This window comes from Squalius cephalus (genome assembly GCF_949319135.1).
Source record: "Squalius cephalus genome assembly, chromosome: 15".
NCBI classification, from domain to species: domain Eukaryota; kingdom Metazoa; phylum Chordata; class Actinopteri; order Cypriniformes; family Leuciscidae; genus Squalius; species Squalius cephalus.
Window position 1 is genome coordinate 8,332,480 of NC_137136.1, and position 15,790 is coordinate 8,348,269.

General features: G+C 38.4%; 2 protein-coding genes across 2 annotated transcripts in view; one reads left to right on the forward strand and one right to left on the reverse strand.

Moving 5' to 3' along the window:
- cpne4a (copine IVa) overlaps nt 1-15,790 on the forward strand; it is a 66,874-nt gene that overhangs the window by 4,350 nt on the left and 46,734 nt on the right. The window contains exon 2 of the mRNA XM_079895580.1: nt 6,246-6,435. Within this exon, the coding sequence (XP_079751706.1) occupies nt 6,265-6,435 (171 nt within the window). The 5' untranslated portion in view covers nt 6,246-6,264. The remainder of the gene's footprint in view (nt 1-6,245; nt 6,436-15,790) is intronic.
- LOC307172874 (uncharacterized protein) lies at nt 7,730-14,103 on the reverse strand. Its single transcript, XM_079895579.1, has 8 exons — nt 13,716-14,103; nt 12,899-13,135; nt 12,118-12,722; nt 11,896-11,986; nt 11,608-11,794; nt 11,307-11,428; nt 10,710-10,938; nt 7,730-8,942 (listed from the first exon to the last, which is right to left on the reverse strand). Exons 1-8 carry the CDS (start codon nt 13,977-13,979, stop codon nt 8,914-8,916), a joined length of 1,764 nt encoding a protein of 587 aa, XP_079751705.1. The 5' UTR covers nt 13,980-14,103; the 3' UTR covers nt 7,730-8,913.

The window sequence follows — 15,790 nt, forward strand, 5'->3', positions numbered from 1 at the left end:
ACTTAAGTCTCAATTGATTTTTGTTTATAAATATGGACTTTAAATAAATCATTAAATAAAGGAGCAATGCTCTATACTCTACCGTTCAAAAGTTTGGGGTCAGTAAGATTTTTTAAAAGGAGTTAATACTTTTATTAAGCAAGGATGCATTAAACTGATCAGAAGTGATACATTTACATTGTTACGAAAATATTATATTTTAAATAAATGCTGTTTGAACTGTATATTCATCAAAGAATCCTGAAATAAATGTATAAAAATATTAAGATGCACAACTGTTTTCAAATGGATGATAATGTTTTTGATAATGATAATGTTTCTTGAGCATGTGACACTGAAGACTGGAGTCATGATGCTGAAAATTCAGCTTTGCCATTACTGGAATAAATCACATTCTAAATAATATTAATAATATTAGTAATAATATTTCCTAAGATTACTGTTTTACTGTATTTTTGATCAAATAAATGCAGCCTTGGTGAACAAATCTCTTCTTTCAAAAAGATTAAAAAAAATTGTGTCAACCCCAAACGTTTGAAATAGTTTAAGTTCTAGTAACATCAGTTTCACTAGCATTTTGTCAACAGGACAGGAGATTCATAAACGTTTGAGCATCTTTAAAGTTGAACGCATTTTATAAGCTGTCAGTATGTTGCAATTTTATGTTTCATTGTCTTTCTAAAGTGCGCTGTTGTTGAATTTAAGACTAGTGTATGAAGTTAAGAAACCTGAAGGTTTAGGATTGTCTGCAAAGAATGGCTCAGCATTCAAGCTCTGCGCATAGATCTTGAATTACAGGGCTGTCAAAAATGTGTTGAGAGCTTTGAGTGTTAACAATATTATGGTTGTAATGCATTCTGTAAAAGGAAGCAACTTTTGGAGTCTTGGGGAGATGGTATCATGGTATATCATGCTGACAGGCGACAGCTCCCCTGTGGAGAAACTCTGTATGATATGAGAAATGAGAGAAGGGTTCAGCTGGAAATCTGTCTTTTGTTTATACTTGTCTATGATTGAAGCACAAGTGAAGTGTTTCATCCAGTGTTATAACTGAGGCTGCATCTCAAGAAACACCTGTAACAACTCATGACAGTGTAAGAGTCACCTGTCAAAGTGTCCAGTGTAATTCAAATCAGCCCATAATTTGCTGAATAGCTGTTGCCAAGCTAACCCTTTATGAAATGTTTTTGATTGTTTATTTGTTACTTGATATTTTTACTGTATGACAAGCCTACGGAATGTGCTGCTGCCAGGTAATTGCTTGTAAAATACTTGTCAAGGGAGATATCTGCTACGGCTTGCAGATAACCGTTCAGAAGTGCGCTCTCGCCATCTGTTTACCTTGGCAGTTTTATATATGAAAACTTTTTTTTTTTACTCGCTCTGGATAAGAGCATCTGCTGAATTCCATAAAGGAAAGTGATATTAAATATCTCAAGTCTTTATTTACTCAGTTATGTTGGAACAAACTCGTATGCTCTGTAGTTTTTCTGTGGGACACACAAAAAGGACTTTTTAAAGAGACTTCTCATTGATTATAGAATGAGAGTTATTAGTAAACTTGGCTGTCAAGTTCCAAAAAAAGGACAAAAAACATCATAAAAGTATCTAATGTTCCATATTCCTGAAGTCTTAAAGGAGAAGTTCACTTTTAAAATGAAAATTCTGTCATCATATACTCACCCTCATGTTGTTTCAAAGCTGTATGCATTTCTTTCTTATGCTGAACAGAAAGGAAGATATTTAGAAGAATATCAGTAACCAGACAGTTTTTGGGTCCCAATGACTTCCATAGTATATTTTTTTCCTACTATGGAAGTCATTGGGACCCAAAAACTGTCTGGTTACTGATATTCTTCTAAATATCTTCCTTTCTGTTCAGCATAAGAAAGAAATTCATACAGCTTTGAAACAACATGAGGGTGAGTATATGATGACATAATTTTCATTTTAAAAGTGAACTTCTCCTTTAACTGTTGTTGTATGAAAAAGGTCTTTGTGAAGATTAGTTTGAACTACTTTTTTTGTGTTTTACATGGGAAAAATATCACATTACGACATGAGGGTGAGTAAATAATTAGATTTTTTTAGATCTCTTTTGAGTTCTGGTTAATTTTTATCTTTTAATTTCAGTATTTGAGGAATTTTTGGAGGATTTTACAAAGTGGCAGTAAAACATTAGCAATGTTTAATCCTTTTCACACAAATTATTATTAAAGTGGCAGATTCTTGATTAATAAAGCCTTTTTATTCAGTTCCTTGCTACTCTATATTATAACCACTTTTTACAATAGCACATGATTTGTAAACTAATCCATTTTGACATTTGCATCACATAACAAGCTCCATATGTTTTGCTTTTTCTGACATAGTAAACTTGCTCGGTAGTTCACCTGGTACAGCCTTGCACCTGCGAAACACGAGTCATGATGAAAGAGTCCAAGAAACAAAGTAATATAATTTTGAAGAAATGTCACACCGGCATGCTTTTCTAATTAGCTTTGGTTGCCATACAAATACCTGAATTTTTGATTGTTGGTGGGTTTTATGAGGCCAAATAAGGGGATCTGAATCATGATAGAGGCGATGACAGTCCTGTAGTTCAAATGGATAACTGGAAGCCAGAGGAATTGTGTGGTAAATTGAGGGATTTCTTTGTGGATTTCAAGACACAGTGTTCAAAAATCTGCCTTGTTTGTCAGCACTGCTTCCACCCTCCTGCTTCCAAAAAAATCTATGATGCATGAAACATTTTGACTTCCGTTGCTTTAACAAGCAGGATGCTGTATAGAAATGTTGTAGAAAGCAGAGGGCGATTAGACTAACATTGTCAGATCGGTGGAAGGCATCCTGTTCCATGATTACAGCTGTTGTCGCTGGGAGTTCCTCAAATTCTCATTCACTCTCACCGGTGGAGACCACATGTACCGGTGGAGTCTGTCACAGGAGCGCTGCTTACCTGCCGCCCCATCAGCTCCACTGTGTTGCTGTTCTATTGAGACTGACACTTTAATGAATACAGAGAGAGGGTTTCAGCACTACCTCTATTCCAAGCATGTTCCAGATGACATTGGGGATACCAAGTTCTGTGCATTTTTCTCTAAACCTCATATAATATGAGAATTAGACTTAAAATTAGCCTTTACTTTCATATTTATGCATGATACATAGACATTTGAGATTAATTTGACAAATTAAACAGCATTTAGCAATGGATTATGTATTTTATGCTTAATTGGAATATGTTGCTAATGGGTGTTTTGGTTAATTTTTGGTTAATGGGTGAATCTCTGGAGTTTCCAAGAACATTTTAAAAAGAGCTTGGGTCATATTTCACCTGAAAATCTGAATAAATAAATACTATGTTGCAGAAATGACAAACACCATTGAGAAGGATGAGAATATATAAAAGTGAAATACCTGTGCACCTTATGATAATGAGAATCTGAGAGATGAAATGTGTTTAATCTCATGCAAAACTACAGTATAAAAAAATAAATTAATAATCCTAATGGATCAACACAATTTTCATTATGCAAAATAGCATTTCTTATTTATTTACTCTTTTGAGTTGGAGTGAAATGTGACCTGGACATGTTTTTTTTTTTTTAATTCAATTTATTCACACTGATACTATTTTTTTTTTCAACACCTGCACAGCCTTGGTCTTTGCAGAGGCAAAATTAAATTTTTTGGCCTTTATATGCCATTTTTATTCATAGTATGGTAGAGAGATGGGAAGATGGGGAATTGAGAAAATAGATTCAAACTCACTTCAGCTGCATGAGCACCAGGACTCAATATGTCAGAGCTTGTGCACTATGGTGCTATATTTTGATGAAAGACTATAAAATCAAGCTTTTTCTTTGGAATAATGCACTGATAAATCATGCACAATACGACCAGGGTTATTTATCCAGAAAGCAAATGGTTCCATTTTTATTTAATGTTGTCTTTAAAGTCATAAGAAACCAATAACTGCCACCATTAGATTTTAATGGAGTTTGATTGAATGGCTCAATGCTTCCTTGTGTATTGTCAGAAAGCAGTCATAAATGAGGTAGTCAGCAATGGAGCAGGTCCACAGGGACCATCTGAGATTATTGCCTTCTGTGGAGGTCATTTCATGAGGTTTTCTGGGGGATTTTAGATTTATTTGTGCAAGTATGCAAAAACACTGAAACTCATGATATCAATATACTGATAGCTTATAAAATGTGTTCAACTTTAAAGATGTGCAAATATGTACAAATCTTCTGTGTGAAAACTGATATACAGTATGAACTGTGATTATGTTTGCAAAATGTATAAATTTGTGTTAAAAGTATAGCTTATATTATGAAACGACATACCGTATTTAGATTTATTTACCAATCAGAAGGGGTTTAATCAGTTCAAGTGTTTTTAATGGGTGTAATTTAACATTGAAGATTTCTTGAGACTTAAGAACTGTTTCTGCTGCAAAAATTGTGTGTGTATATGAAGAGGCTCAATGAGAGCCATTAACAGAGTCAGAAATAGATGGGAAATTGGCTGAGAAAACACTCAAGTGGCAAAAATAGCATCCAGAGGATGAAAGACTGATGACGTAGTTTGCCGTCGCTGTTGAAAAGTTTGAGGAAGAGAACTGCCCACCTCCGTATTATTGCTACTGACCTATAATGTATGAGGCTGTCACCTGTCAGTGCGATACAGTGGGAGTGATGGATGACTTTGCATTGGCAGAGTATTATCCTTTCGTTGAGCTGTTCTCTTTCACATTGCTGTTCTCATGGTCAGATCTACCTCTCATGGTCTGCTTCTACTGGTCTGTGTGAGGCACAGTCACAATTTATTACTGTTTTCCTAAATCTGACAGTAACTAAAGCAACATACTGTAACTGGGAATTTAAAGACCAATGTGTTTTCTATCTTTTAAGTTTTTTTTTTGTGTTTTTTTTTTGCTATGGCAAACATCACTATACTATTGCATAAATGGGAATTTGCTTTCTCTATATTAAGACATCCATCCATCATTCAATATCTATCTATTCATCGGCTCAGATTTCTCTCTCTTTCCCTCCTCTCCGCTTACGCTGTGTAATTTTAGTTAGCTCAGATGATTTGCAATTGCTCTATATTATAACTGGGAAATTCTTATTAGATATTTTCCCACTCATCAGCATTTCAATAAATTAGTGTCTCTCGAGGCTTCCCAAATGTCTCACCATATACACACACAGTGATTAAATATATATTCCCAGTGAAAAATTATGGGGCGTTAAATCACACATCTTTTTCTTTAGCAGATATTTTGAAAAATGCATATCCACCATGCATAATTTAAGTTATTTAAGTTAATTTGAAAGTAACTAAAAACCAAAGAAATGATCTGACTGTTTTTGCTTAAAGGGATATTTCAGCGCTGGAAAGATGAATGTGTATTTAAATTGGGTCATTTATGTAGTAGAAATGTGAAGTTATTTTAGAAGTTGGTGCCTTCTAGACTGAGAAAAGCCAGAAAATGTATTTTTCGCTCATGTGGATGAAAGACAACAACTCCCAGAATGCACTTGCTTCGCTGCCCTACGAGGCCACTCCCAAGCCACGCCTACCGGTTACAGAGGGCAGTATCGGGAGAAATGATACAACTAGGCAACTAGTTGACTCGAAACTGAAAAGACGCCGTTTATCGCCGTTTTATCGGTTGAAAACATGCAGAACTACCTCCTACTACTGGCTGCCTCTGGCCAAAAAAGCGTCCGATGACGCAAAATGACGATTTTTGCGTCATTGGAGGTTTTTTCCAGTCAGACAATATGGAAATCTCTCGTCTCAGGGGGACATGAGGGAGGGAAGCACGGTCATTCGAAAATACAACCGGGTTTCTACTGATACAAAGCTTAATGCTAATCGGTGAAGTATCCCTTTAATGCCATTGATTTTGTGATACAAAAATACAAAATCATTAAGGCTGTCAATTGATTAAATCTTTGAATAGACATTACAAAAAGTGACTTTATAGGTCAATATAGTATTGTTTGTTTTATTTTCATAGTGAATAACTGGTTTACAGTCAAAAGCAGCTCATTTTGCAAACAACTTGGTTGATTTCTCTGAGGTAGACTTGCTTCTAAGTAGGGACCATTTACAAAGGACACATTTTTGTATTTTAAAATTGTTCAATTAATTGTAATAAATCACAAAAAAATATCACAGCTAAAAGAAAAATATAATAAAAAATATAATCTCTCTTTTCCTTACAGCACAAGTATCTCCTGAAACATGAGCGACATCTACGAGTCTGCAGCCAATTCTCTGGGCTTGTTCAACAGCCCCTGCCTGACCAAAGTAGAGCTGCGGGTCACCTGTAAAGGCATCTCAGACAGGGATGCCCTCAACAAACCTGATCCCTGCGTGGTCATCAAAATGCAGTCTCATGGCCAGTGGTTGGAGGTGGGTTTGTGTTTCCAGTCAGTTGCATAACATTTCTGGTTATGTGACTAAATTAAATCATTTTTAGGTAATAAGGTCTTCTAATCGTTTTTGTGGACGGTATCAATGCATTTTTCACAGCACTTGTGCCTTTTCACACATTCCTTTGCTGCTTTCTTCCAATTTTACACTAATTTTCACACCATGGGCCCTATCTTGCACTCAGCACAATTGACTTTGTACACCAACGCATGTATCATTCCTATTTTGCACCCGACGCACAGCGGACTTTTCCCTCCACAGACACACGTCGGTAAATTAGGGAAAGAACTTGCGTTCCCGGTTGCGGTTCAGCGAAAAGCGTGTTACGGCGCAAACGTTCCCTGGTGCTATTTTGCAGTTCCAGAAAACAATTCTGCCACAGACCTGGAAAAACCTAGTCTAAAGTCAGTGGCGCGTTGTCAGTGGCGCGTTCAGATGCTATTTTAAGGGCGCATGCTTGGCCATAATGTAGCATGTGCACAACGCGCATACACTTTGCTTCTCTCATCTACACACAGACGCAGCAGTTGCCATTTTTGCAAACTATACATAATTACAAGGGAAAATATTCCACATGAGGGAAATCATTGTGGTGTCCATGAAGATGTGAAAAAATAGGCATAAATCTAGCTTGCACATTTACCAAAATTATTATACGCCTGTTTAACCTAAGCTTATTTGGGTGGGTTTCTCCCATCCTCATACAATGTCACTTCTCGGCTGTGAACTGCTCCTGGCGTGCGCCTGGCAAATCCGCCGTTATAATAGCAATCCGCCATGGAACAAGCCTGCCTGCTCTTAAAGGTCCCGTATTATGCCCCTTTTCACAAGATGTAAAATAAGTCTCTGATGTCCCCAGAGTGTGTATGTGAAGTTTCAGCTCAAAATACCCCACAGATCATTTTTTACAGCATGTTTAAATTGTCATTTTTGGGGGCACAGAAAAACGCGCTGTTTTAGTGTGTGCCCTTTAAATGCAAATGAGGTGCTGCTGGACGACCCAGGGGGCGGAGCTTCATGAGCTCGCACTCAGTCTGTCAGGACAATTTCATCTCACGGAATGATGATAATATCAGAAACTCTCAGTAACGGCGTTCATTTCGAGTCGGACAATAATGCCTACAGAGTCAGAGTGCTGTATAGAGATGAAACAGGTATAGTTGAGTAGTTTAATTACGGTTATTATAACGTATTTGTTATCTGCTTGTAGGCTATGTATCCATTATTTATTAATAGCCTACAAGTCTGCTGTCTGAATGATGATCAAACATATACTGATGAGTTTAATAAAGTTTATTGTACATCACACAAAAGATGAAGCGTCAGTTTTACTTCAGAAAATCACCGTAAGAACTGAGTAAACACAGTAAGTTATTAGAAGTGCGCAAGTAGCCAGTAGAGTTGAGGGAGCGTTCCTGTGGGCGGAGGTTAGTCAAAAAACGGTTCTAGTGACATCATTAAAGAAGGAAGTAGAGGGATGTAGTCCAAACGAGCCGTTCACTGTAGTCGACTTCTGTTAAATAAAATATCTCGCTTGGCATTGAACTTTGAGCTTTATAATTTTACAGATATTATTTATGCTCTAACAGCAACATTACACACTAACTAAAGTTTGAAACATGGGATCACGAAGAACGGGACCTTTAAAGGGAATGTGAGATGTCGCTCTGATTGGTTTATTTCACGTTACGCCCAAACCACACCTATGAGTAATGAAGCTACTTCAGACCAACCCATTTTAGATTTGCGTCAGGCGCAAGAGTCATTTTGCGAGAGATCCGAGATCCGCCCACAAAGTTTCTTGCGTTTCGCGTTTGATACTTGCATTTCAGATCTTTAAAATAGGGCCCCATATCTCACATGAGCGTAGTTTTGGGTATATACGCTCTTTTTTTGGGACTGGTGGTTCCATGAAGAATCTTAAACATCCTTTAAAACTCTCCATTGCACAAAAGGGGAAAAAGATTCTTTAGATTATTAACTCTTTCCCCGCCATTGACATAATTTTCCATTATTTATGACACAATGCTTTCCCGCCATTGAAGTCATTTTCTAGCAATCCATGTTTTCACTGTTATATGTGTAACTGGTCAGACTCAAGCCGCTCTGAGCAGGATTCGAACCGTGGTCTCCGGTGTGGGAGAGCTACACAAGGACCTCAGGCATAACACAAATCCACAGTATTGCCTCATAACCAACCTGCCTAAAGTATAGTTTTTCCCCCAACGGTTCTCCCATGTATGCTTGATCTATGACAAGCTGTTTGTTCTTTTCAGGATAAATACAAAGTTCTATCATGAAACTCTAGATAGGTTGATAGGTCCGTCACTCAATATTGCTATCACATTCTCTATAGGGCACAGCTGATTGGTTCTTGCTGTATCAGCAGCAAATGAGCTTGCTGCTTAACTTTCAAATACTTGGTCTGCGTTTGCTGTAGAAATTTGCAGTGTGCTTTCAGAAACCGTCCACCTCCCCAGCTCCACCTGTATAGGGTAATTCATGTATGTCATTGTAAAGCAGCAACATGTCTTACTTGCTCACTTCCAGATCTATTCTGCCAAGACCAAACATACCAACATTGTCATGCCAAACACTCAGAGAGTTGTCATGACAGAATTATATATATATATATATTTGTGTGTGAGTGAACAAGAGAAGCAGACAGCATATGTACACTGAGAAATCTCCCTGTCAGGTTATGAAGGCTTTGCCAGCTCACCATTGGGAATCTGTTCTCACCACGCTCTGTCTCATTAAACATTCACATATTCACTTATTATGCTCTCTGAGTGTGTGTGTCTCTAAAGGAAACCCCACTCTAAAATCTTAATTTTGCAACTGCTTCGTACATGTTCTCAAAGGATCTCTTCATTCCCCCTGGAAATCCCGCTATGAAGAACATTTGAAGAACGTCTTCTGTTTAGCTGTACTGTTTGTTCTTTAAGGGCTGCTGGCTGCACTACATTGGAGATTTTAAATGGGATTACGTGTGAAATTGTGTATAATGTCATAAATATTAAAATAACGCCAATAAACCAAACACATTTACAGTTTATGAGCTATGAGCTAATGTGTATTAAGAGAGAAATATCATGATATTTCGTTTCTCTGATGCTGCCTGAAGCAAATTTACATTTCTAGTGCAACAAACAAGAGAAATGTGATTTATTGCAGTCATGATTGCATTTCTCTTCACACCTCTTAACCTGTTTCCTCAGTATGCAGTGCTATGGGTCAGACTCATTTATCTGAAAATGTCACTTATACATGCTATTGTATTGAGTGCCCCAATGACTTAAATTTCATATCCGTGGGTTTTGGCTAAATCTAATTTGAGTGGAATATCCCACTGTGATAGTCTCTCTCTCCGTTTGATAGCTCATCTCTCAATTTCCAACTACACTGGGAGCCATTATCAAATCTTTAGCTAAAGTATGACAGTGTTAATTAAATTCGGTCTGTATCTCGCTACCAAGAATATCCCTCGTTCATCTGGAGCTTTGAGAGGAGATAACTCCCTATGTACTGTTTCAGAGGTCACTGGTTTGGGTAGAGAAAATGCCAGTTATTCAATAATTGATGTATTAAATTCAAATATATTAAACATTAAATTATATATATATAGGGCACGACATTAACTTTTTTGCTCACCAATCACTGTGGCTAGTGGTTTTCCATATTTTCTAGCCACTCAGCATTTTCATTGGCCACAATTTTGACATTGATACCATGGGGAAAAACTGCCATATAGAAATTTTAAATATTATCTCATAATTTGGCAGCAGGTATAGCCCATTATGCTTCTGTCACTTTAAGACCTGACGCACGGATCCATTATACTGTTAGAAATGGGTTTTCTTTCTCAACTTCACTTAAAACATAACTGACTTTGTTTACGTGAATACTCATCAAGACCAGCATTTTGACATTATTTTGTGTGTATTTGACCATTTAAGGGCAATAAGCAGCGAAAAAGAACTCAATTTAGTACTGAGAGGCGGCTTTATGGGTGTGAACACACAATCTGCGGGAATCAGTAAAATTATGCACAATATGTGTAATCCCATGCCAAAATTCAAGCCCTTAACACAAACTATATTCATCAGGAGCAAATAAAATATAAAATGTATATATTATATATAAAATTCAACCCGCCAAAGTGGCTAGAAGGAGTGACTGCATTACAGACCACTGCTGAAATACACCCGCATTTGGTGGGTATTTTATTTGTTCTAATTATGCAAACTTACCGGTATGCTTGAATAAAGTCAACTGACTGAAGACCCTCAAGAGATTTTTATCTAGTACGACAGCCTTGAGAGCATTCCAGGCAGCAGACCCCTTCTTCAACCATTTCTTTCTTATTTGTTGGTCATCGCTGAGGTCGTCATGGTAACACCTGTACTCCTGCCCATTTTCTTCCCATCGGTGAACACCACACACATGATACAGGATAGAGGTCCACCGGCGTCTCAACTCCTTTTTGAGGACATTTAGACACCGCTTAGCAAATTTCACAAATTAAATCTTTGCCACAAAGTATGCTCATTGTGTAACAAAAATCATTTACATAATCATCAATAAATAAGGACCAGACCCGTTGCAAGAAATTACAATACCCGTAGAACAAACGCGGACTAAACCTGGTCTCAACCAGGACTAAACCAGGACTAAACCTGGTCTGAATCTATTTTATGTGGTAGTGCATTTTATTCATCACCGAAGAACCATGGAGATGACCACGGTTCAAAGCCTCAAAATGTTTGGTTCAAACGTTTCCCTTTTTCTTGAGGCTTCATTTTGCCCATCACTAGTTATGTATAACCAAACAATTCCAAGAGCATCACCTTCTCATCACCACCACAAGAACTGCATGACCACCAGAAGTGATTGCCCAGAGACTTGATCCAAGGCTGCAGATCCCGGTTTTCCTTCTTCCTTGCTGCTGCAGTTGCTTTCTTCTTTACACCTATAATGCACAAAGATAAAAATGAAAAATCATAACGTGAACAATAATTTTGCTAAATATCAGAACATGAAAGTAAACTCTGAATTCTACAACAGCTTCACTGCTTTCATTTTTCATATGCAAAAGCTCAACCATGATGATTACTATAATAAAACACAGTGTATAGTAAGCAATGCCACCTTTAGCAACATGCCATGGGTCAAACTGATGTCTGAGCTCCGGATAAGACTCCCTCATGATCTTCCGTATTGATGGAGCCCGGTCAGTCGTAACAACATCAACACTAACTCCAGAGTCCAGCAGACGATCCAGACCCCTCCGGAAACCAACAGACTCCATTGCTGGTGAACTCGTAGTCTCAGATACCTAAATTGTTCATTGAAGAAAAGAAGTGTGGGGAGGCTTATAAAAGTAGAACATAGGGATCAGGGACACTCAGTAAAAGGACAATACTGGATATATTTTACCTGAATTAGGTCTGACATAATTATCTTCTTTGTTGCATCATCCATGAAGCTGTAACAGGTGTACTTGGCACTGTAGCCTGGGGAGTCAGATCTGCAGATGACAAGTAAGGAAGTTACTTGTGGGCTGAAGGCAATCGTGATTTGACTGAATTATAATATAAGATATAATATTGTAACAGTAATGAGCACATATACTGTATGATATTTAACGGAAATATTTACCTTGCATCACCACCAATATCTGTGTGTCTACCATGAGACGCTGCTTCCTGGAGTTCGGCGATATTTTTTTCTTGCATGTCAGTGTAGGCTTTGTGAATTACAGGTATCATATAAGTGGACTGTAGTGAGTAGTACGATGTCTTCTTTGGAAGCTGTAAATTCAGAAGATCGGCCCACTCTGCAATTTCATTTTGTGTTGTTCCAGTGAAAATAATGGCTGCTGAGGACACTAGGTTATTCTCAGGGATTCCACGGACATCTGGACATGACTGCCACACTCCTGTATGGTGATTGAGACAAGTCCATTCTATTTTGATCTTTGATCCACAGCTGGTGATTTTCTTGTCAGTAATGGATACACCACATGTGTGACAAGTTGAAAACAGTTCCATAAGGGCCGACTCGTTTACAATCCACTTCCTCTCAGACCAATCACCTCTCCTTTCTGCTCCCACAATGCTCACGTCTGAGGAAGATGATCTTGTGGATGTACATTCACTACTCAGAGGAAGAAATGTGCAGTCATCCCCTACACAAGGTGCCTCTATGGAACTCATGCTTGTATCCAGTGTCTCAGATGCAACTGTTGAGCTCGGGTTCCCTGACTAAATGAGGAAAAAGAAAAACAGTGAAGTGTTAGTCAAAGTAAAGTGGCTGACTGACAGCATTTATAAAGACCTCATTTAGGATATGCAATAAGGCTCATCTTCAAGATTTAACTTTATGAAATTGTTCGATTTTTTTAAGTGTGTGTAAAATAAAATTATATTTTTTTGCTAACCTGTGACTGTTCACAGGTGGGAGGTAGGGCCAAGTATGTTCCAGATGTTGATGGCTTTGTTTTTGGAACGGTTTCTGGTGGGCTGGTGAGAACCATCTTCAAGTGTTCATGGTCAAATCTGCACTTCAGAGGGGTTGACTGAGGGAGTCCAGAGAATGCGTGGTCCACTTCGTCAGGGATTGAATCAGTACTGCACCCAGACTGGGCTGCTGCAGCCATCACAACAGGAGTGCATGCCTTTGAAAATATAAAAAATTTTTGATTGTAAATATCAATAATTTCAATCATGTTTTACAAGCCCAGTAAAAGTTACAGTATATCAATATTTTACTATCTACAAATAGTAACAGTAACAAAAAGTTTTCTTTAAAATTATTTCACTAAAACTACAACTTTTAAAGGGTAAAAAATACCTGCATCCACTTTGCAGTCTTTCTAACAAGAATATTCTCCCATAAAGCATACGTTTCTTGATCTTCATGTACGTTTTATGGACTAATTTCAAACTTACACTGAGCACCCTGCATACAGCTGACTTTATTGACTGTAATCCTGGATTGCAAAGACAACATTATGGACATGGTCGACGTAACGTTAATTGCTGATGATAGTAATAATATTCTACATAATGTTATGTTTTATAGAGGCGTAACTGGAAATACCACATTGAGCTATTTGCTGCACACAACGTTACTGCTACTTGTTGTTCGTGTATAGCCTGTTTTCTTGATAACATCGAGGCAAAACTTTATTACCCTTCGGTCTATTGAAAATAATCGGGCCAAGCAGGCTTGACGCCGTTGTCCAGTGTACTTACCCAGGGTGCTGGGACAGCAGTACTCTTCAAAACACGTTGCTTCCTCTGTCCTGGGCAGGAAGAAACATAGTCGTCGTCGCTGAAGTGTGCACTGCAAACGCGAAGCTTCTTTATCTTCGCCAGTTTGGTGTTCACATTGAAGCCCAGAGCAATGAGCCAAAGTCGCCTCAGAGCAACATCTGCCACAGGAAATCTTTGAAATGTGTGAGGAGAAAGCGCCACATCTTTGTTTGTACAGTCCGGATAGTCACAAGTCCGCACCATTTTCTACAAAGCTTGTACAAACTGATCGCTCTTGGTGAGTAGCTATGTTAGCTCGTTCGTGTAGCTGTTCTGAGCACGTAAACACTGCTGTAAACACTGCCGAACAACTGAAAAAGTGGTGTGCGCCTGCGCAGCTCGCAGCTGGCTGTAGGTAGCGGCAGCGCGCAGTGATATGACAGGGGAGAAAATAGTGCCAAGCCATTACGAGGTCTGACCTCTCCATAGACAACCGTTTTAGTGACGCAAATATATCACTCTTTTGAACACATATTGATTTGAGAAGAAAAAAGCTTTATTGCCGTGACCCCAGCAATCTTGCCGGACTAATTTCATATTGACCAAAACTGGACCGGAGCTCGGCTCACAGGACGCTGTCGGGGGTAAGTCATGGTCAATGCACCACACTGCTTATGGGGAAGCTATAGAGATTCATGTCTAAAATCCTGAACTATCCCTTTAATGTCAAGCCAGTCAAATACACACAAATAGTGTCAAAACAGCGGTCTTGGCGAGTATTCATGTATGTTTTAGGTGAATGTAAACAGTTATAATGGGTCCGTGCGTCAGGTCTTAAAGTGACAGCAGCCTAATATACCTGCTGCCACATTGGGCCCTATCTTGCACCTAGCGCAATTGACTTTGTACACCGACGCATGTATCATTCCTATTTTGCACCCGCGCACAGCGGACTTTTCCCTCCACAGACGCACACGTCGGTTAACTAAGAAATACACTTGTGCTCCGGGGCAGTTCAGCGCAAAAAGGAGGCGTGTTCCGGCGCAAACATTCCCTCATGCTATTTTGCAGGTTTAGAAAACAATTCCGTCACTGACTGAAAAAAACTAGTTAAGTCAGTGGCGCGTTGCGCATGTTATTCATATGCTATTTTAAGGGCGCATACTTGGCCATAAACAATGTAGAGTGCACAACGCGCATACACTTTGATTCTCTCATCTACACAGAAGCAGCGGTTTTCATTTTTGCAAATCATAAATTATTACGATAGATAGATAGATAGATAGATAGATAGTTTATTATAAAAGCATACATCTAGCTTACACATTTACTATCATTAGCCTGTTCAACCTAAGTTAATTTGGGTGCGTTTCTCCATCCCCAACGTCCCTGACGAGAACGTCGGTCTCCTCGGCTGTGAACTGCTCCTGGCGCGCACCTGGCAAATCCGCCGTTATAATAGGAATCCGCTATAGAAGAAGCGCGCCTGCTCTTAAAGGGAATGTGAGATGACGCTCTGATTGGTTTATTTCACGTTACGCCCAAACCACACCTAATGAAGCTACTTCAGCCCAACCCATTTTAGATTTGCGTCGGGCGCAAGAGTCATTTATCCCGCCGGTATAATAGCAACAGCGCCCAAGAGCCGCCCACAAAGTTACTTGCGTTTCGCGCTTGATACTTGCGTTTCAGATCTTTAAAATAGGGCCCATTATGAGATAATATAAAAAATATCTATATGGCATTTTTCCCCTATGGTATCGATGTCAAAATTGTGGCCGGTGAAATTGCTGAGTGGCTAGTAACATTTAAAAGTTTGGGGTCAGTAACATAAAAAAAAAATGCAATATATAATTGTATGCATTAAAATAAAACAGTTATTTTAAATTGTAATAATATTTCACATCATTACTGTACAGTACAGTACAGTTTTTACTGTATTTATGATCAAACAAATCCAGCCTTGGTGAGAAGAGACTTCTTTCAAAAACATTAAAAAATCTTACTGTAGTGTACTTTGAAAGTGGGTTAAGTATAATAAAAATACCACCTGTCAATAGTGTTGCATTATGAAT